The 18,597-nt window shown below is 42.6% G+C and overlaps 2 protein-coding genes across 5 annotated transcripts; one reads left to right on the top strand and one right to left on the bottom strand.

Annotated features, from left to right (window-relative positions):
* Nucleotides 1–388: 388 nt before the first annotated feature.
* znf598 (zinc finger protein 598) lies at nt 389–8,712 on the bottom strand. Its single transcript, XM_086170218.1, has 12 exons — nt 8,422–8,712; nt 7,445–7,557; nt 6,339–6,468; nt 5,114–5,325; nt 4,735–4,952; nt 4,560–4,656; nt 4,026–4,198; nt 3,713–3,791; nt 2,217–3,097; nt 1,768–1,933; nt 1,367–1,514; nt 389–1,240 (listed from the first exon to the last, which is right to left on the bottom strand). The coding sequence occupies exons 1-12, from the start codon at nt 8,593–8,595 to the stop codon at nt 860–862; spliced, it is 2,772 nt and encodes a 923-aa protein (XP_086026344.1). The 5' UTR covers nt 8,596–8,712; the 3' UTR covers nt 389–859.
* Nucleotides 8,713–11,016: 2,304 nt separating this feature from the next.
* Nucleotides 11,017–18,431, top strand: st13 (ST13 Hsp70 interacting protein). 4 transcript variants are annotated; one of them, XM_086170443.1, is made up of 13 exons: nt 11,017–11,157; nt 11,522–11,661; nt 12,772–12,820; nt 12,948–13,038; nt 14,582–14,655; nt 14,742–14,808; nt 14,921–15,005; nt 15,105–15,215; nt 15,756–15,858; nt 16,537–16,653; nt 16,810–16,855; nt 17,118–17,206; nt 17,851–18,431. In XM_086170443.1, the coding sequence occupies exons 2-13, from the start codon at nt 11,552–11,554 to the stop codon at nt 17,983–17,985; spliced, it is 1,077 nt and encodes a 358-aa protein (XP_086026569.1). In that variant the 5' UTR covers nt 11,017–11,157; nt 11,522–11,551; the 3' UTR covers nt 17,986–18,431. The 4 variants fall into 4 exon arrangements, with proteins under 4 accessions (XP_086026569.1, XP_086026565.1, XP_086026568.1 ...); XM_086170439.1 differs by having other exon boundaries at nt 16,807–16,855; XM_086170442.1 differs by having other exon boundaries at nt 11,079–11,098; nt 16,807–16,855.
* Nucleotides 18,432–18,597: the final 166 nt, after the last annotated feature.

Genomic DNA, 18,597 nt, shown 5'->3' with positions numbered 1-18,597 from the left:
CATTAGAAGAATTACAGACCTTGTCTGACATGGTTTGTATTTAAATCACTGCATGCACCAGATTTTAAAGACTATTAAAAAAACATGGTTAACCCTCTCAGGCTCAAATTAAGTTGTAGTTGCAGGAAAAATCTGATATTTGGCTGTCGCAAATCTGCAACATCTGCCTGGAGAAGGTTAACACCGAAAAAAAAAAAAAAAAAAAAAATCATGTGAAATATTTGTTCTAATTATGATCGGTCTCTGTTCCTGATGCTGGTCTGCTCCACAACACCTCGGGCAGTTTCTTTTAGATTTGCTTCCAAATTCTGCTCTGTTCATTTCATCAATGAAATGCGAGTGAACGGCTACACTTCAAATAAATATAGTGCTCAAAAGGTGCAAATGTGAACAGATTTGAATTTATTTTGTTATTTCATCCAGAAGCCCCACCGGGGATTTGTACATCTGATGCTAACAAAAACAAAAAGTCATCTTCTGTTCAAGTGAAAGCACAGAGCAAAGTAAAAGGATGAAAATCAGGTGAATTCTTGATTTACGGAGCAACGCACTCTTCAAGTAAAGCCTTAGCTCGTCTCTCCTCCTCTTAAATAAAATAACACTTCAAGTTCGAAGCTGCCAATGCCTGCACCAGCGGGAACCGCCCTGTCTTAACTGTAAAACCTTCCACACAAAACATTTCAATGTAAAGGCATCGGCACGTAAAACAATTTTTAATTAATTGTCACCAGGCCTGGCCCTCCTCTGGACCAGGGGGAGCTGGTTGTCATATCCAGACTGGCTACTGCCGTAGAGGCTGCAGGGGCAACAGAACCTTTGCCCAAGAACTACCAGGGCCAAATTGGGGAGGAGCCAGAGGCTAGCTGATGATGCGGCTAATGGACTGCAGGGAGGGAAACTCCTCGCTCTCCCTGACGTGCATTGTCTTGTGGGAGTTGAAGTCTTTGGGGGCCAGTACCTGTCTGCACGTGGGACATACCTGGCAGTCCAGCTCAGCTGCAGTGTTAGTGTTTGCCGTGGTGGCGGGGGTCTGCCACACGCTCTTCTTGTTCCTGTTTTTTGTTCCTCCCACAGCCCCTGACTGTTTCTCCAGGGCCTTGCAGTCGCCGTGAGCGGTCAGGAGTTCCTGCTGCTTCAACGGATCTGGCAGCAGCACCAACAGCTCATTGAAAATGCGGTTGAAGTCATCCCCCAGCAGGTTCTTGCAGCTGCAGTGATACTCTACTGCTGATATAATTCCCTGAGGAGGAAATGATGTCATCAAATAAACACCTCAGCAAATCTCAAGCCATTGACTGCAGAGTTGTGTTTTTTTCCCCTCCAAGACAACTTGTAATTGCACTGTGAATAATTTTAGGCACAATACCTGTCTGAACTGTGCAGAGTAGAGTTTGAACTGATTGAACTTGGGCTCGTCGTTGTGTAGATACTTTCTAATGGACTGGATCAGCTCGCGGTTCCTCTGATTATAGTCCTCCGGCTCCAAGTAACCGCTGCTCTGCACCTTCACAGGGCTGAGGAGGTTTACAAAAACAAAAGAAAGACAGACATTTAATATTAGTCTAGGGCTGGTTGAAAAGCCCAAGGTTGTTTTGAGATACCCACATCCAAAGAAACTCCTACTTTTCACCGGCACTGAACCACCTGTAGTTTTTCCAATAACCAATTTTGCAGCGTTGCCGGTAGTAGACTGATTACCAATGTAATATGTCTATGGAGGATCTCTGTCCTCCGGGTCATGGTTAATTCTAGCTGCGTGTGCCTTACGGGTTGAATGCGGGGGAAGCAGGATCCACAACGTTGCTGTTGAGGGGGATTCCGGTGAAGCCTGGTGGAGGTTTAGTGGCAGATAGTCCAAGACCAGGCGGAGGCGGGGGCATGGCGCTAGAGGAAGCAGGAGCTGTGGTCTTCAGGGGGAAAGAGCTCTTGAAACCTGAGATACAAATTGTGAGACACCAACATGAACCACAGAACCTGAGAGTAAGTCCCATCATGGTACAATGTTGAAGAACAGATTTCTGGTTCCCCCTCAAGAAAAAGTGTGGGGGGACCACGGTGTGTGTGGGGACCAAGGGGACTTTCATCTCTAAAGGGCTGGCCAGATCTTTTGTTACCAAAGACGAGGATGAGTTTTTTTGTTGCAGGTGGCATTTCGTTGAAGCTTTCACTGTTAACATTTGTGACACTGAAAAGATACAATGTACGCTGTGCGGTACCTGGTGGTGGTTTCTTGGTCATGAGGGCAGGAAACTCTTCCTCCTGTTCAAGAACAGGTTCTGAGTTCAGGTGTGCAGGTGGAACAATCGCCTCTTTTTTGGTTGGTGTAGGTTTCTCGGGGAATCCGTTCGCCACTGCGCTTTTCACTGTTGCTGCTGGAGCGACGGCAGGGGTTTTGGTCCTGGTTTTCTCAGGAACGTTCTCCTTCTGTGCTGCTGTTTCCACTGAGACGGTGTTCTGAGTGCTTGGCCCTGACACTGAGGACACAGACGTTGAGAGAGTCCCGCTGTTCTTCTGCTGTTTTTTCTTCTTGTTGGCTTTTGAGGTAGAGATATCTGTGTTTACAGCTGCACTTGGAAGGCTGGTCGTCACAGGTGAAGATTTGTTGTTGCCTCCTTTCACAGTGAGAAGGGAGGAGATATCTAACATGGTGGGCACCGAGCGGAACTCTTGCTGTGTCATTCCTCCACCTTCATCATCTGAGGAAGGAGGGGACCGGTTAGAGGCGGCTTTCCCAGTCTCCCCAACCTTCTTTTTTCTTCTTGAAGATGATGAAGTCGAGGAGGAGAGGAGCTGAGGACCAGAGGACGCAGAGGAGAGTGGAGGGGGAGGTCTGGAGGAGGGATTGGGGTTGGTGGGGGGTCGGGCTGGAGCAGTGTGGCTTGACCATGCTGAATTGGTGCGTGCTGAAACTTTGTTGGGTTGGATTTTGGACACGAGAGCAGGAAAATCCTCTTCTTGAAAAGAGGAAGACTTCTTGGGCTGGGCAGAGTAGGCCGGGGTCATGGGGGACGCCACACTGACAACTGAGAGACTTGGGAAGTCATCTTCCTTCAGAGCAGCATGGGCTGCTGTTACAGTTGGAGGAGCTGGCTTCACCCTGCAGGTACACAAAACAACACTTTGAGGAGGGGCGTCCTTATTGTGTCACCTACTGAGTGCCAACATCTAGTGTTGACTGTTTGCCATGAGGAGCAAGTTCATGTAGCTGCTGAATCCCCATTCAATGCAAATACTTTATATAGGAAATTTCAAAGTTTATTTTTCCTCAAGGGTGGCACTGGTGTCATCACTGATGATCATTTTCAGGCACCCAATTATATTGCAGTCTGAGGAGGAATTAGGACTGACTGCCATGGTGCCCGACATCAAAACACAGTTTGTTCATACCATAGCTGTTCACCCAGAACTTAATGGTGAGAAACAAATGCGCACTGGCGAAAGAAAAACCCGTCTGAAGAATATTGTTAAGTTTTTCAGTTCTGATGTTTCATGTGGTTTAGATCCCCATTCATTGCAACCCCCCTCGCACTACTCCTGCAGAACCACCGGAGGTCACTGCTGTTCAATTACATCTTAGCACATGTTTTCCACTGAGCTGTAGTTACAAAAAAAAATGGAAAAGCTGGAACAAAAGGGATAAAGTAGTAAAGGGAGTATCAAAAACACAGAGGCCAGAATTTCTACTGAACACTTCAGTTTGTGTGTGAATTACGTGGTTGCGGCAGCTGTGGCTCCTAATGCTGGGAAGTCATCTTCTTCATCCCTTGGGTTTTTGCTCTTCATGGTCCTCACTGTGAACCAAAGGGTCACCAAATATATTCAAAAAACTGCTATGTAAAGGGAACTAATAATTCAAGGACTACTGAGAATCTACAATGCTGAGCTGACCCCTACAATTTATCATCACTAGAATACTATTTAGACGGTGACACATGAAACTAGTAGAGAAAGGTGTGTAACCCAAACCTTCCTAGATGGCTCCTCTTTCATCAAATGACTGGATAAGTACAGTCATAATTTGTCACCTGGAGGTTTGTGCCCAGTCCAGTGCCTGGGCTCCTCTTGCTCTGCTCTCTCAGGTCTCTCCTCTCTTGAGTGCTTGGGAGCACTCCTCTCCTGCAAAGCACCTCGCTCCTCTTGTCTTCGCATTGCCATGGAGGCCCTCATAGCAGCTGCCACCTCCCGGTCCTCTTCGTCTCTGCATGGACAAGTTCACGTTGGACTTTAATATGGCATACAACTACACGACGACTGACTGGAATTTGATTACAGCTGCTACAATCATTAATACTGAACTGTTACACCATACTATAATTGGTTAGAGTGATGACATTGTTCTGCAAGTTTGAAGGGTTATTTTCAAAAGTTCAAGCATGTCCATCGGACGTTTCAATGAAAAATGCTGATATACCGAGATGTCAAAAAGACAACAGGATGGTGGAAAAGTGTCACACAGAACAGTGTGGTTAAACATAAGGTTACTGGTTGAGCTTAAAAACTATGGAACGTCCCTTGTGTCAACCAAAAAATCAACATCCTTGTTTGATGCACTGACTCACCGGGAGTACCTCCAGCTCTTTTGCGCCTCTCTCTGTGGTCTTCCTCTTCCTGTGCGGTTCTGACGCACCTCCTCATAATCCTCACCTGACACGAGACCTGGGGAAAGACACAGTTTTTCATCAAAACCACCGCCAGCAAACTACAGATACATGAGTTAACATCAGGCTTATGAACCGTCATTTCTTCTCTGCTGTCTCGGAGCATAGTTGAATTGCAGGTCAATTTGCCGGTTCTGTCGAGCCTCCGCCCTGTTCTTGCTGTGTGCGGCAGCCTTGTGAGCCTTGTAGTCGATCTCTGTGCGAAATGCGTGGGTGAACTTCTCGGTGCCGCAGCGACCCTCTTCACACAGATAGTGACTCTCTCTGAAGTGCTCACTTAAGTACTGGTAATCACTGTTGGGCCAAAAATACAGTTTAAAAGGTTGTGGTTTCCTTCTGTTTGTTTTTGAAACAACGTGAATTAGATGTGACAGATATTCCTTAATCTATTGGAAAGCTAATGAATGTGATGACCTACTTCAATTTCTGCCTGTGTTACAGACACACACACACACCTGTAATATTCCTGGGAACCATCTGCATCACAGAAATGGCAAAAGAAATGGTCCCTTCTTAAGTGTTTGAGCAGCTCATCATTGTCAAGGTAACGGTCATCACAGAATTTGCAGAGTGGGTGTCCTCGGTGACTGGTGTCATCAGGGTCTCCATGGGCTCTGTGACGAGCAAGCTCTTTACGGTTGTACCACTTCCGCTCATGGGAGAAGATCTGGTGGAAGATGAGGGGGTTGGAACATAAGGTCTTCGGGCTACCAGCGTTGTGAGCTTTCGTATGAGTATCTCAATTTTATTTCATGATTTCTACCCGGAGGGTTTGCTCAAAATCGATTACTCTCAAGATTATATGATAATAATGGTGGTGTCAAGGTAACTTAAAAAAACACTGATTATAATACGACAATGTAGTCCAATAACAAACATCTTACGAGTGGATAATCCTAATCTCACCCACTTGTTATCAGTCATGCCCCCATGAGAACAGACAACATATTCTATAGAGATTCAAACACTGATGACATCAGACAGCTCCATTTTGTTATTGTTGTTGTTACATTTAACCTGCTGTTTAAAAGTATTCACTTTACAAGCTTCTGAGCTCCTTACTATGAAGCACTTAATATGCCATTTACATCCAATAGTCCAATAACACAAGCAATGTAGTCATTAAAAGAGGGAATCTATTAAGAGTGAATACATGTGAAAATGCTGAAAAAATAAAAGTGGAGTAAATTCCATGTTAGAAAGAGACACTGTCAAAACCTAGTTTTCTTTTACATTACATTACATTTGGCAGACACGTTTATCCAAAGCGACTTACAATAGAGGACATAGGGACTGCAAATACACTTGCAAATACACGATGTTAAATACACAATGCAAATACACGATGTTTCTTGTTAAACCACATAAGAATAAACCATATTGATTAAGATGAATAAACATGCAGAGAATATTTCTTCATGTGGCACAAAACTTGACATTTTTAACATTAATTAACGTCATCTCTTATAAAACAGAACGAGAGCGCATAGCTGTCTTAGCCGCGATGCAAGGAACGAGAGCACATAACTGTCTTACTAGCTATGCACTATAGCTTGCATCATGCTAAATCCAAACTTCAGATCACAGCTGTCACACAGTTTTCTGTTCTGGAGATTCTAACACACTGAACATTTCCCATTGTTAGCAGCTGGTCGGGCAATCAGGTGAAAAAGATGGTACCTTGAGATGCTTTTTACAGAGCTTGCAACAGAAGAGTTCATGCTGCTTTCTCATGTGCTGCTCAAGCTCCTCAAAGCTGGAGAACACCTTTGTCTCTGAGCAGCAAGTGCACTCTGGCAACAGCAGACGCCTAAGAAAACACATACACACAAACATTAACATACAACAACCGTATGGATTTAGGCAATTTTAAGGAAAAACAAAAATCTGAAATGTTGACTTGAATTGACACTAAACCAATTTAGATTTAAATGACATAATGCACTCCCAGATATCAACCAGCAGGAAGAATCACCAAAGAAAAACAAAAGGGGGGGGATTGCTAGGAAGAAATCCAATGTAAGCCACTTGAACAATAAGCCATGCCGTACTGTAGTTTAAATGTTAGGAAAATACAACCACATTGCAGCCTCAGTTGCAGGCATATAATTTTGAGTGTTCGGTAAATTAGGGAGAGTACTGTGATGTACCACAACATCTTGCCGCGATGTCCTTGCCAGCTCCTATTTCAAAATGAGATGCTTTGAGGATCTTTAACAAGTGTACACATCATGAGTTTTTTAAGATTCGCCTCTAATTTATCCATGAGACACAATGAATGGAGTTACTTTGGTGGAGATTCTCAGGTCTAAAATGAGCAAAACAAGGGAAACTAAGCACAGAAAAGGGTTGTCGTTAAGAGAAGAATGTTGGAAAAGCTTTTCCACTTATACCATCTTGTAGTCTTACTTCTTATCATATAATTATATGAAATTAAATGATTGAATGATTATGGGAGAACAGGAAAATTTTGAAGCCCTTTTTCAAGTGCTTTTTCAAATCTATTGCAAGCACCATGATAAAAATTCTGTTTGAATAGTATTATTCATTTGTCGTTGTTTTTTCCAGACTCACTGACATAACAAATGATCCATAGAAGCTCCACTTTGATGTATTGTTTATAAACTGGAGAACACATGTCACAAACTGATCAATGCGCGTGTAGGAAGAAATTGGGCTTCTTTGTCAAAGTTATCTTGAATATGTCTTTCCTGTAGTAACCGCAACCCGTTAAGACCACCAGCAATGTCATTGCACCGGGGGCTTATAATGAAAACACAGCTGACCTGTATTGGGCGTAGATTCTCTCATCGCCAAAGTAAATGTCATGCTTCTTCTCACAGGAAAACTGCTGGTGGGGCAGAGAAGCAAAGGTCTGCGGTCTCTTGACGAACACAACCTAGACACCAAAGCAAAACACGAAAGGTGAGACTGCTTGGGCAGCTTCTGTCAAACACACCCGTTCACGAAGTTTCGAACCGATTTTAAGCATTTACATTCCGACTGAGCAGAGAAGTGTGTGTGTGTGTGTGTGTGTGTGTGTGTGTGAGAAACACCTTGTTCCATCCGTGTGTTCTCTGACGAGGCCATTATATAATGTGAAGAAGGTTCTTATCTAAAGAAACCAAAAGCCGGTGAACGCTCACTACTATTTTCAAATGTATGCTGTCACTCACGCAAGCTAAGGTGGAAGTCAAAATGGACTTTGCCCCCAAAAGTTTATTTTCATTTGAGCTGTGTTGTGAGCCTCTTCTTGGTGGGGCAGTGTCCGCCTCGAACGACAAGTTGGCTAAAGTCCGTTTTTGCCGGAGACTTAGCGTCAAGAGCTGAAATCCTCGAAGAAACCGAGTGACAACGACCACTAGCCTGCTAATAGCATCCAGAGCTAGTGCTGGGGGGGTTAAATGAGCTTAAGCGACGTGGTTTAACGGAGGTGGCAGCTTTTAAAGATAATTACGTTACAATTACAAACACCGGTGTCGCTTCGACTGGTTAAATTTCAACTGCTAAGCTTTAAATCTAAGTTCATGTCAACGCCTCGGCTAATGTAAGCTAAGCTGTCGACATTTGGAAACCCTCACATCCTCCAACGGTTGGGGTGTTTCACTTTAGCGATGCTAGTAATCACTTCTCTCGAATCCCGGTGATGATTTCACGTACGGGTGACTTTTTCCACGTTACTCTGGGGGCGATACGGCCTAAGCTAGCGTTCCTAGCCCGGCCAGCCGCGATCCCCGAGGCACGGTGGCGGATCATCGCGTACCTTGTCGAGTTCCTCCCGGCAGACAGCGCAGTACTTCTGCTCGCACAGGACCCTCATCTTCGTAGAGCAGCGGTAACACACGGGGTGATCGCATTTCCCGAAGGCGAAGATTTCCACTTCTTGGCAGCACAAGACACACTGCAACTCTGTTTCCTTGGTGCTAGGTGAATCCATCGTGTGTGGAAAGGGGCAAACAGGCAAAAATGAACCCGGACAGCCCTATTTGTCATTAGACAGACCCGCTGAAGTGCTTACGTAATTAGGAAAGTCGGAGTTACGAACGCGTCACTCCAATGACACGAATAGGAGTGGAAGTGGGCCTCCACTCCACGCGTCTGATACCAGTGAAACAAACCCTCTTCTTCGACGTTTCATTTCGTGCAGAGTGGTCTGCTGCCCCTGCTGGTGAACAATCTTTCGACCGTTTATCCTTAGGACCACCGAGACGGATAGGCGGTTTTTAATAAGTGCAAAATCCCCATGCTTTTGTTTTTGTAATTCAGTTCTTCATAGATATGAAGGTAGTTGGTGTGAGAGAGGACGATACAGAGAATAGGGTGACGTGGAGAAGGTTGGTTCGCTGTGGCGACCCCTGAAAGGAAAAGCCGAAAGGAGAAAAAGAAGATAAAGTGCATCCATCCATCTTCTACCACTTATCCTGCACTCAGGGGGATGGTGGAGCCTTACAGCTGTCATCAGGCAAGAGGCCTGGTACACCCTTGGACTGGTCGCCACGCAATCCCAGGGCCACATATGAAGACAGACAACATTCCCTCACTTGGTCATTCGGTGCAATTTTACCAATTTTTTTCTGAACTGTGGGATGAAACCCATACAGACACGCGGAGAACATGCAAACTCCACACAGAAAGGTCCCCCTTGTCAGAATCGAACCAGGATCCTTCCTGCCGTGAGGCTGAACCGCTAACCACTACGTGAAATATGAAGTCAATGAATGATGAGTTGTGCAACACAATTTTTTTTTCTATTCAACAAAAAACTGTGTTTTATGCCGGGTATACTTTATGGTGTGACAGTGATGTGAGGCAGACTAGCCAGAGAGTCCTGTCTGGCTAGTTGCAATGCTCAATGGTAATAAATGATTTGTTTTAGATGAAACTGTGTGACTGATGAATGGAAACAATAGTGACTGGATGATTATTCTTGTTGTATTCTGATTATCAACAGCACTCCGAAGACCAAATGAGAGTGCTGTTTTCAATGCTGAAAGAGGCCTGGGTTCTTGCCATCCACAACCAAAAGATGATAAAGCGATTCTTAAATTAGTACAAATCATTCAAAATTTGGCTCATAAAATTTCATTGAAACATGAAAAATGTTGTCGATGTATAAAATTCCACAATTTCTGTTGGCATCGCGATTTTAATAACTGCATAATGTTCATAATGACTCAACTGATACATATTTAATTACAAAGCACATTTTATTTTCAGAGTTACAAACTATAAAAGCTACTTACAGTAGTTCTGTTGTTTCAAGTCAAGAGATTAATGTGGCAATGAATCTGTAATTCCCAGGAATCACTCCTCAAGAACTTCTATGATAATATGATAGAATCGGCCATTTTAAGGGGTGTGATCTGCAGACGCAGCAGCATCTCAACTCCTGACAGGGAGTGACTGGACAAATTGATAAAGAAGGCCAATGCTGTCTTTGAATACTCCCTTGACCCCATCGAAGCATTTTGAATAATGAATAATGACTGGCATCCATGACAGCACATGAGCCCCACACTCTGGATGCCTTGGTAAAGTCACCCTACTGTGGGACGATTAAAGGAATATTCCATTCAATTTCTTCAGAAACAGACTGTGGTTCCAAAATGTTTGAAAGAAATAAATTACAGTTCCCAATTACAATTACAGGTTTGAGGCATGCAACTGCCAGGTTAAATACAGAAAACTTCTCAATATACCACCAGTGCTGATATTCCATGTCATTGAAGCATCGTGCTATTGTGAAATGTTTTTTTCCTTTCTGCTGAACAATCACCGATTGTTATATCCAATATGTACATTCAAACGTAGTTTAGTGTTTAATGTTATTGTTTGTTACACCTGTCAATCCCAGTTCATACACATATTTAGCTTATTGCTGCTGTTATATACTCTTGTACATATTTGAACCATTCTCTTATGTTTGCAATGACTGCAGTTCAGTGTCTGCCACAATGAATGAGATTTTTTTGGCACTGATTAAAGAATGCTTTAGAGCTGAAATTTTGAAACAAATAAAATGTATAATATTCTTAATCAGAAACTGCACTTAAGTTGAAATAAGGATCATATGTGTATATACGGTATCAAGAATGTGTTTTATTTTTATATATATTTACATATATTTATATACAGGCGACAGTGGAAAGCGGGGTTCCAGATTTATCTACGTTCGGGAAGCGGCCTGACGGACAGACCGAGGGCTTTTTGTTTGTTTGTTTTGTTTTTTTTTAGACTGACCTGGAGGTTTTGTTTTGTTATTTTTTTAGACGAACCTGGAGTTTTTTTTGTTTTTGTTTTTGTTTTTTTAAATAGACGGACCTGGGTTTTTTTTTTTTTAACCTGGAGTTATGACGGCCGGGAAAGGGTGTCTGTCCGCCGCGCTGCCTGATTAGAAATCCCGACCGAAACGCCTCCGTCAGTGAAGCTGCTCCGAGACAGTAAGAACCCACCACTGCGGCTTCTCCTCCGGGTGTCGAAAGGGAGAATCTTCGACTAGGTGCGTTTTATTTCAGGTGACGAGGTTTGTCACAACATATCTGAATTGCCCTCCGTGGACGCAGCGCAACATATTGCAGCCACCTCGACCAAAACAGCGGTAACATGCGTCAAGCATCACGTCAGATTTACATTTCTAGAAACTTCTGACTCACTCACCGTGTAATATTGATTACTTGTTCCAGTTTATTTTCTCGCTATTTGGACCGCTTGTGTGTTCGGTGTTGCAGAGTAAAACCAAGTTATTGCGGACGACCATTAAATCCTAGCATGTTAGCATGCTACAGTGAAACGACATTTTTAGCGTGAAAGCAGCGCCAGAATCTGACTTCCTGTTTTGTTTTTTTTCTTCTTCTCCCGCACAGCGCATTTGTTGCTGGACGTTACAAAACAGCATGGACTCACGGAAATTGTCGGAGTTAAAGGGCTTTATACAGCAGTGTGAGTCAAATCCCGCGATTCTGCACCTTCCCGAGATGGGCTTCTTCCGGACCTGGCTGCAGAGGTCAGTGCCAAGTGGCGAACACCTGTGACCCCCCCCCCGCAAGTCTGCCATGCGGCGACTGGATGCAGGGCGGTTATTATGCATTTCATCATTATTTGAGAGGAAAAAAGTCTCGACATCTCGATAGGTCTATCACGAGCATAGTCTGACCAACAAGTTTCAATGAATGACTGCGTATGTTCATGTGTTTAGTTGATTGAGGAGGGGGGGGTCAAAATCTGTAGATCTGCAGAGTTGGGCCAGGGCCACAATCTGGACTGGACCACGTTTCTGCAAATGTTGTTTCTTTTACGCAACAGCGACGCCTAGAAAACCGAGCAGCCTCTCTGAGTGCAGACAGACCTCGACAGATGGGCTAGAGGAGCTTGACACCGAAAAGCTGAGCTCATGTCGGCGTCTGGCAAGAGAATTCATCTGCAGTTGAATGATAAGCTACGGAGGAAAGAAGTCGATCATCAGATCTTCGCCCGTTGTCAGATTCAGAAACAAAGGATTCATTAAAAGATGACATTGAGAGCTGCTAAACAATTTCCAAATGTGTGTAGAAGGAGCGTTATGTCAGATACATATCCAGAATATGTGCCTTAAACATTGTGTAGCCATCCAATTCTCGAGAGGGCGCTGCTGGAAATGTGGTGTAGAGAAGTCTTTTCAGTTTCTGTTCATGAGAAGTGAGATTAAGACTAACCGTGTTGCTCTCGGGAAGCTCTGTATGACAGAGTAAAAAAAAAGTCTGTTAAGATACTACATGGTAATTAGAGGTGTAGTACAATCAATCGGAAAATTGTGTCGCAACCGCTTAGATTTTATTTGCTAAATCATTTAGTGACAGATGTAGCGCTCAGTCCGATCTGTTTACTTTCTGACGAATATTCAGTGACATAATCCTGCCATATTCAAGTACTCAATTAAATCAGATGGTTATACCTTATCTTACACATGCTGTCTGTATTTCCATTGGTATGCAATTTCATAGTTTAATACAGTTTGATGTTGTTGGTCATTTTTGGGACAAACCAGTCACCCTCAGTGATTGCCAAATTGACTGTGGTTGTCAGTGGAAAATGGATAAAATTGATTATCAGATTTTGATTTCATTTTTGGTTGCAGCATGGGTGCCACTATCCCTCCCCCACCCAAAGCCAAGGGCTCGTGCCAGGTGACAAACCGATATTATTATTTACGCTTAAGCTGATTGATTTCGGTGTATTTGCTAATTGCCTGTACAATTTTATATAATGTGCCAAACAAATATTATAAATCTTAACATTCTCTCTTGCTTGAAGGGCGGTTGTCCTTGTGGCCCTTCCCCCAAATCAGCTGCACCCCCCCAGCCAGAGCCCCCAGTGGCTTCCGAGAGCGAGGAGAGTGACTTAGGTAACGTTTGTTCATCTCACACACTAAACAGAAAACAGAAAGGAATCAATTAATGGCAGTGCAGGCTTGATTATTTCCCCAAGGAATAGACTCAAGGCAGCAGTGCAGCAACACACGTAGGGAGCACCTCCCAACACAAACACACACACACACACACACACACACACACACACACACGCGCAGCTCTGCATCAGCTATCAATCTGCTGCAAGTCAGCTTGAGAAGGGAAGTACTTCATTAGCTTAAAACATGCAGAAATATGGCTCATCTTTGCAACAACAGACCTGTTACAATAAATAGACATCTGTTCTTTTTGTCTGCACTTTGTAAAAGGTCCAGTGCTTGAAGCATAAAACTCCTGACAAAAAGGGCAATTTATATAAGATGTGCACTGTGTCAAAAACTAATTAAAATGAGTGCTTCTGCAATTAAAAAGCGATGAATCAGATGTGGAATATAAAGACAAGGAAAATAGTCTGAAAACTACTGAACCGGAGAATGCGACAATCCTGGTTGAGCATTCACCGTGAAGTTTTTGGAAACAAAGGGTTTGGCAATCCAAACACGTGACTTGACAGGAAAGATGTGCTGCATTTCAGCCATTATCTTCATTATCTTCATTTTAACTGTCTGTTTAAGGTTGGCGTGGCACTGATGTAATGTTTTTTTATCAAGAGTACCGTGTCTAAACTTCAGCAAATAGAATCGTTCATGAGCACTTGATAAAAGTATTGACAGAGCAAATAAAATTTGAACAGCAAGTAATTAACCATTGTATGAATAGTATTCATTCTCCAATTTTGTGCATGTTGTGTGGAGCCTGACATGCACCTTCTCTGCATACCTGACGGAGATCTAATCCAGTGTTTCGCAACCACTGTGCCACGGCACACTAATGTGCTGTGAGATGAAGGCCCAAGTATGGAGTAGCGATCAGAATAAAGTAAAAAAGGTGTACAATGCAATGACAGTATAAAGTTATATTGTGTTTGGATTCACTTTTATTGGGGAACCAACCGAGCTGACTCCATTAAGCCCGTAGTGCAGGGAAATGCTATCCAACAATGTCAAAGCAAACTTAAACACCATCTCCAAACTAAACACCCTTCACTTTAAGATAACAACACAGACTATAAGAATATTACCTTTGTATTCAACCGAACAGGGCCAGATTTCACACTAAGTATATTGAGGCTACAGTTTCATTCTTTATCTTTAAAAATGATTTTGACATAGTTATTTGGTGGTGTGCTGTGTGATTATTCTAATGTTAAATATGTGCCATGTCTCAAAAAAATTGGGAAACATTGATCTAATCATTTTGAGACTTCTAAATGTAATACCAGTAGCCCTTGCTAAGAACGCTGCAAGTCTTTTGTTCAAGGACACGTGTTACTGGAAGCCAGGCTTTCCCCCTGCTGAGTGAAACCAAGTGGACATTTTGTTCTCTAAATGTCCACAACTGACATCAACACACCGTGTCCCAACCTGACTTCAACCAATTTTTTTTTTTTTAATTCATTCATTTCTTTTTTTTTTTAAGATATTGACAAAGAGGGTGTCATCGAACCAGATACCGATGAACCCCAGGAAATGGGAGCATTTGAAAATATTGAGGTAAAATACCCAGTGAATTTACATTTTTAAATCAGAACTATCAACTGCTCAGACACATTTGGTTTCATTTTTGCACCTGTCTGCAGGTGAGCGAGGAGATGATGGACCAGGCTAATACGAAAAAGGCAGAAGCAATTGGTGCTCTAGGGGAAGGTGGTATATCTATTGATCAGACCATAAACAACTTTTGACATTTAACACCTTGATGATAAGCAAAGGTTCATTGTACAAATTGAAAAGTTCTTTTCATTTTTGTGTCTCGAAGGAGATCTCCCAAAAGCCCTGGGTCTTTTCACCGAGGCCATTAAGCTGAACCCTTGTGCAGCCATTATGTACGCCAAGAGGGCAAGGTGGGAATCCACGCTTTTTTCTGAAAGACTCAAACATTATTGCTGCTCGTATAATTCCTCCTATTTACTGTATGAGTTTGAACTGGCTGTGTGTTCTAGTGTTTTCATTCAGATGCAGAAACCCAACGCAGCCATAAGAGACTGTGACAGAGCCATCAGCATCAACCCAGACTCCGCACAGCCATACAAATGGAGGGGAAAAGCTCACAAGTACGTTGTCTTCTTTACCGAAAAAATCTCCTGCTAGTGCAATATAAACCCAGACTTAATAAAGTATAGTTTTGTTTTTTGACATTTTTAAAGCATTTTGATCCAACTCTTATATCTATCATCTTAACATTTGATATACGGTATATCTGATATCTTTGATGACACGACATCATCAAAATAGGAAAACTGCATGTCTCATCCATAAAGCGTTATGGGGTTCAGTTGTTGAAAAAGATCTTGGACTCACTTTTGTTTTATCAGTAGATAGAAATGAGGACATAGTAGTGGTACATCTATTTCTGCAAAGCAACAATGAATAAAATGAAGCGGCAGAAAAATGCTTTTTTTTTTCTCCTCGCTATCTCAAGTGTGGAAGCAGCCTCCCATCACACCATCTGTCTATCCCACTACATCTATGACCTCACTGTGTTAAATGAACACTTTATCATGGGGATTTTTTTTTTTGGAAGGGGGAGGGGGGTTCTAATAGTAAAGAGGCCAAACCTGGTCCTTGTTTTTCAAACTGGGTTCTGTCTGCAGGCTGCTGGGCCACTGGGAGGAGGCCGCTAAGGATCTGGCCACTGCCTGCAAACTGGACTATGATGAGGATGCCAGTGCAATGCTGAAGGAAGTCCAACCCAAGGTGGAGGAATAAAATCTTTGTCATATTACAGAGTTATGTTAATAATACATACTTAGAAGAAAGATGTTACATCACCAGATATAAAGTTGGTCAACAAACATACTTCAAGGGGAATGAAACTGAGTTACAGACTATTAATTATTTGTAGTAACTGTTCAAAGACTGCGAAAAGAAAAGGGGATTAAAATCTTTTTGAAGTCATAAATATTTCACAAATTTAGCTTAAGTTTTAGTGCAACTTTCTTTTTGAAGATGATCCAACACATTTTTCAATTTTAACAGAACCATCTTTCCATTCATTTTTGTCAAATTCCTCTACGTGATTGTCAACATGTAAGAGATTAGAAATCCCACAGCTTAATTTTAGAAGTGATTTAATGGAACTCACCCACTGGAAGAATATAGATGTCCCTGACTAACTTCATAAACCATAATATTACATTCTGTGAAACCCTGCATGATCCAGTGTTTAAAGATATGTTCCCTTTTTTTGTCCATTTGTTGAAAAAGCAATTTGCTTATCTGAAAAAGGTCTGAATAATCAGTACCTAATGACTCTGTATTGATAATCTTTAATAAATGAAAATGTGAATCTGTAGATATAAAACTCAAACACCTGCTAATGGTACAGTTCACTGTTTAGGTCCAGAAGAGCAAAACTCTGTCTTTGTCTTTCAGGCCAACAAAATCATGGAACACAGACGCAAGTATGAGCGTAAAAGAGAGGAGAGAGAAATAAAGGAGAAACAAGAGCGGATAAAGAAAGCCAGGGAAGAGCAGGCCCGGGCTCAGAGGGTGAGTGTCCGAACGGGTTGAACTCAAGAGCTTGAAGTAGTTCCTGACAAAAAGTACTGTTGGGGTTGGAACGGGTTCTTCCAGTGGGGGCAGCCTCTAACAATAAAGTGGTATATTTAAACAAATACGTCAAGTGATAATTTTTTTTTTCAGCAGGAAGAGGAGGCCAGACCATTTGGGGATGGGGGAGGATTCTTCCCAGGTAGGAGAAAAGCATATCAAATATACACAATTCATGTTTTTAAGGGTAAAGAACCACGGCCTGTGAAAGAGCCTATAGACGCTAACCTGTGGTAACTTGAATACTTGCTCCTTTCGGGGCCGATCCCCAACAATCTTGATGCCTATTTTGTCTGTAAGCCTTCCAGGGATTCCTTCATCAGTTGAACAGCGATGCACTGCAAATGTCTGTAGTGCCGCTATTGGATGTGATTGCAGCTGGAAAAACCCTTGTTTGTCTGCAGGTGCTGCTGGATTCCCAGGCGGAGTCCCCCCTGGCATGCCAGGCCTTGGAGACCTACTGAAGGATCCTGAGCTACTCAGTGCCATGAAGGTGATCCATCTTGATTTTATTTTACGGTCTCTTCAAAAGCTGAGAAGCGCCAAAGTTTTAAGTACGATTGAGTAATAGTCAGGACAATTAAGAGACCAGACTGAGGTCTTATTTAACCAACCTTTGTTTATATATTGTTTGAAATAGCACGGGGTGATTAACTTATTTAACATATTCACAAGTTAAAAAAAAGATGTACCTAATTGTTATTGCTAATTTCCCAAAAAATTGTCTTTGGCATAAATGTGTCAATATTACTAAAAAAATTAATAGTTTTTTTTCCCCCCTTCAATTTTGCAAGCAGACACCAGCACTTGAGAACAGGTCACACACCTCTGTCACCTGAACCACCATTGCTTGTCCCGTCACAAGTGCATCCTCAAATGGCACAGTAGCTTAGTAGCGCTGACACATTGTCATCTCTCAATCAAGGAACTGATGCAGGATGTTGGGAGTCCCCTTAAGGCAGTGAGGCTCATAGCAAACTCAGCTGCATCTCATATGTTTGCTGTCAGGACCCAGCAGATATTCCTAACCGTTAGCTTCAAGAGACTCCTGCGATCTCTCTGTTTTATCCGGATTTTTGTATTTCACATTTAAGACTGAGCAGCACCGTGGCCTTGTTTGTCTCCTTTTAACTCCAGGACCCTGAGGTGATGGTTGCCTTCCAGGATGTGGCACAGAACCCAGCCAACATTGCTAAGTATCAGAACAACCCAAAAATCATGGCCCTCATCACAAAGCTCAGCGCCAAGTTTGGAGCCCCCCCACAGCCATAAGTTGGAAAGGAAGGCAGAGAATAACAATCTCATGACTTAAGCTTTAACAGCTATACCACTGTGTGCAGATCTGAGGGGCCCGGTGACAAGTTAATGTGATGTAGAGAAGCTGGAAAACTTATTTTTCTTAATCACCCTGCCGGCAGTTACATCTCAAAAGTGAGCTGGAAGTAAGGTTTTATGTTTAGACTACCCCAGACTCTGGGCTGGCACTTCACCACAGGTTGACCTTTTCCTCACTGGTTTCTTAAAGCTCCGCTGGGATCTACTGTCTTACAAAATAACCATTTTACTACCATATAGTAATTGGTGAAGGATGAAATGTCTTTTCTTTCTTTGTTTTCTCAAACAGCCCCCCACATACAGCTGTCCAAACTACCAGTTCTATTAAATATTTTTACAAATGGTCTGTGGGTAAAATTTCACAATAAAAGTGGTTGTTGCAATCCTGGTTTCAATTTTTTCATTATTATTCCTTTGTTGGTAATTTTTTTTTTCTTCCCCTGAATCAGAAGTACCCAACTATTGTTCTCAAAGCAATAAGAGCTCTTCTTTCATCAGATGCCCTCTCTATGAAGTGGGTGCTGGATCAGATTTTATTCTCAGGTAGCA

Source organism: Fistularia commersonii, chromosome 23 (genome assembly GCF_037954325.1).
Source record: "Fistularia commersonii isolate RoL2024-O1a breed Wild chromosome 23, RoL_Fcom_v1.0, whole genome shotgun sequence".
Taxonomy (NCBI): domain Eukaryota; kingdom Metazoa; phylum Chordata; class Actinopteri; order Syngnathiformes; family Fistulariidae; genus Fistularia; species Fistularia commersonii.
The sequence above is the reverse complement of the archived record's forward strand: the minus strand, read 5'-3'. Positions and strand labels throughout refer to the sequence as shown.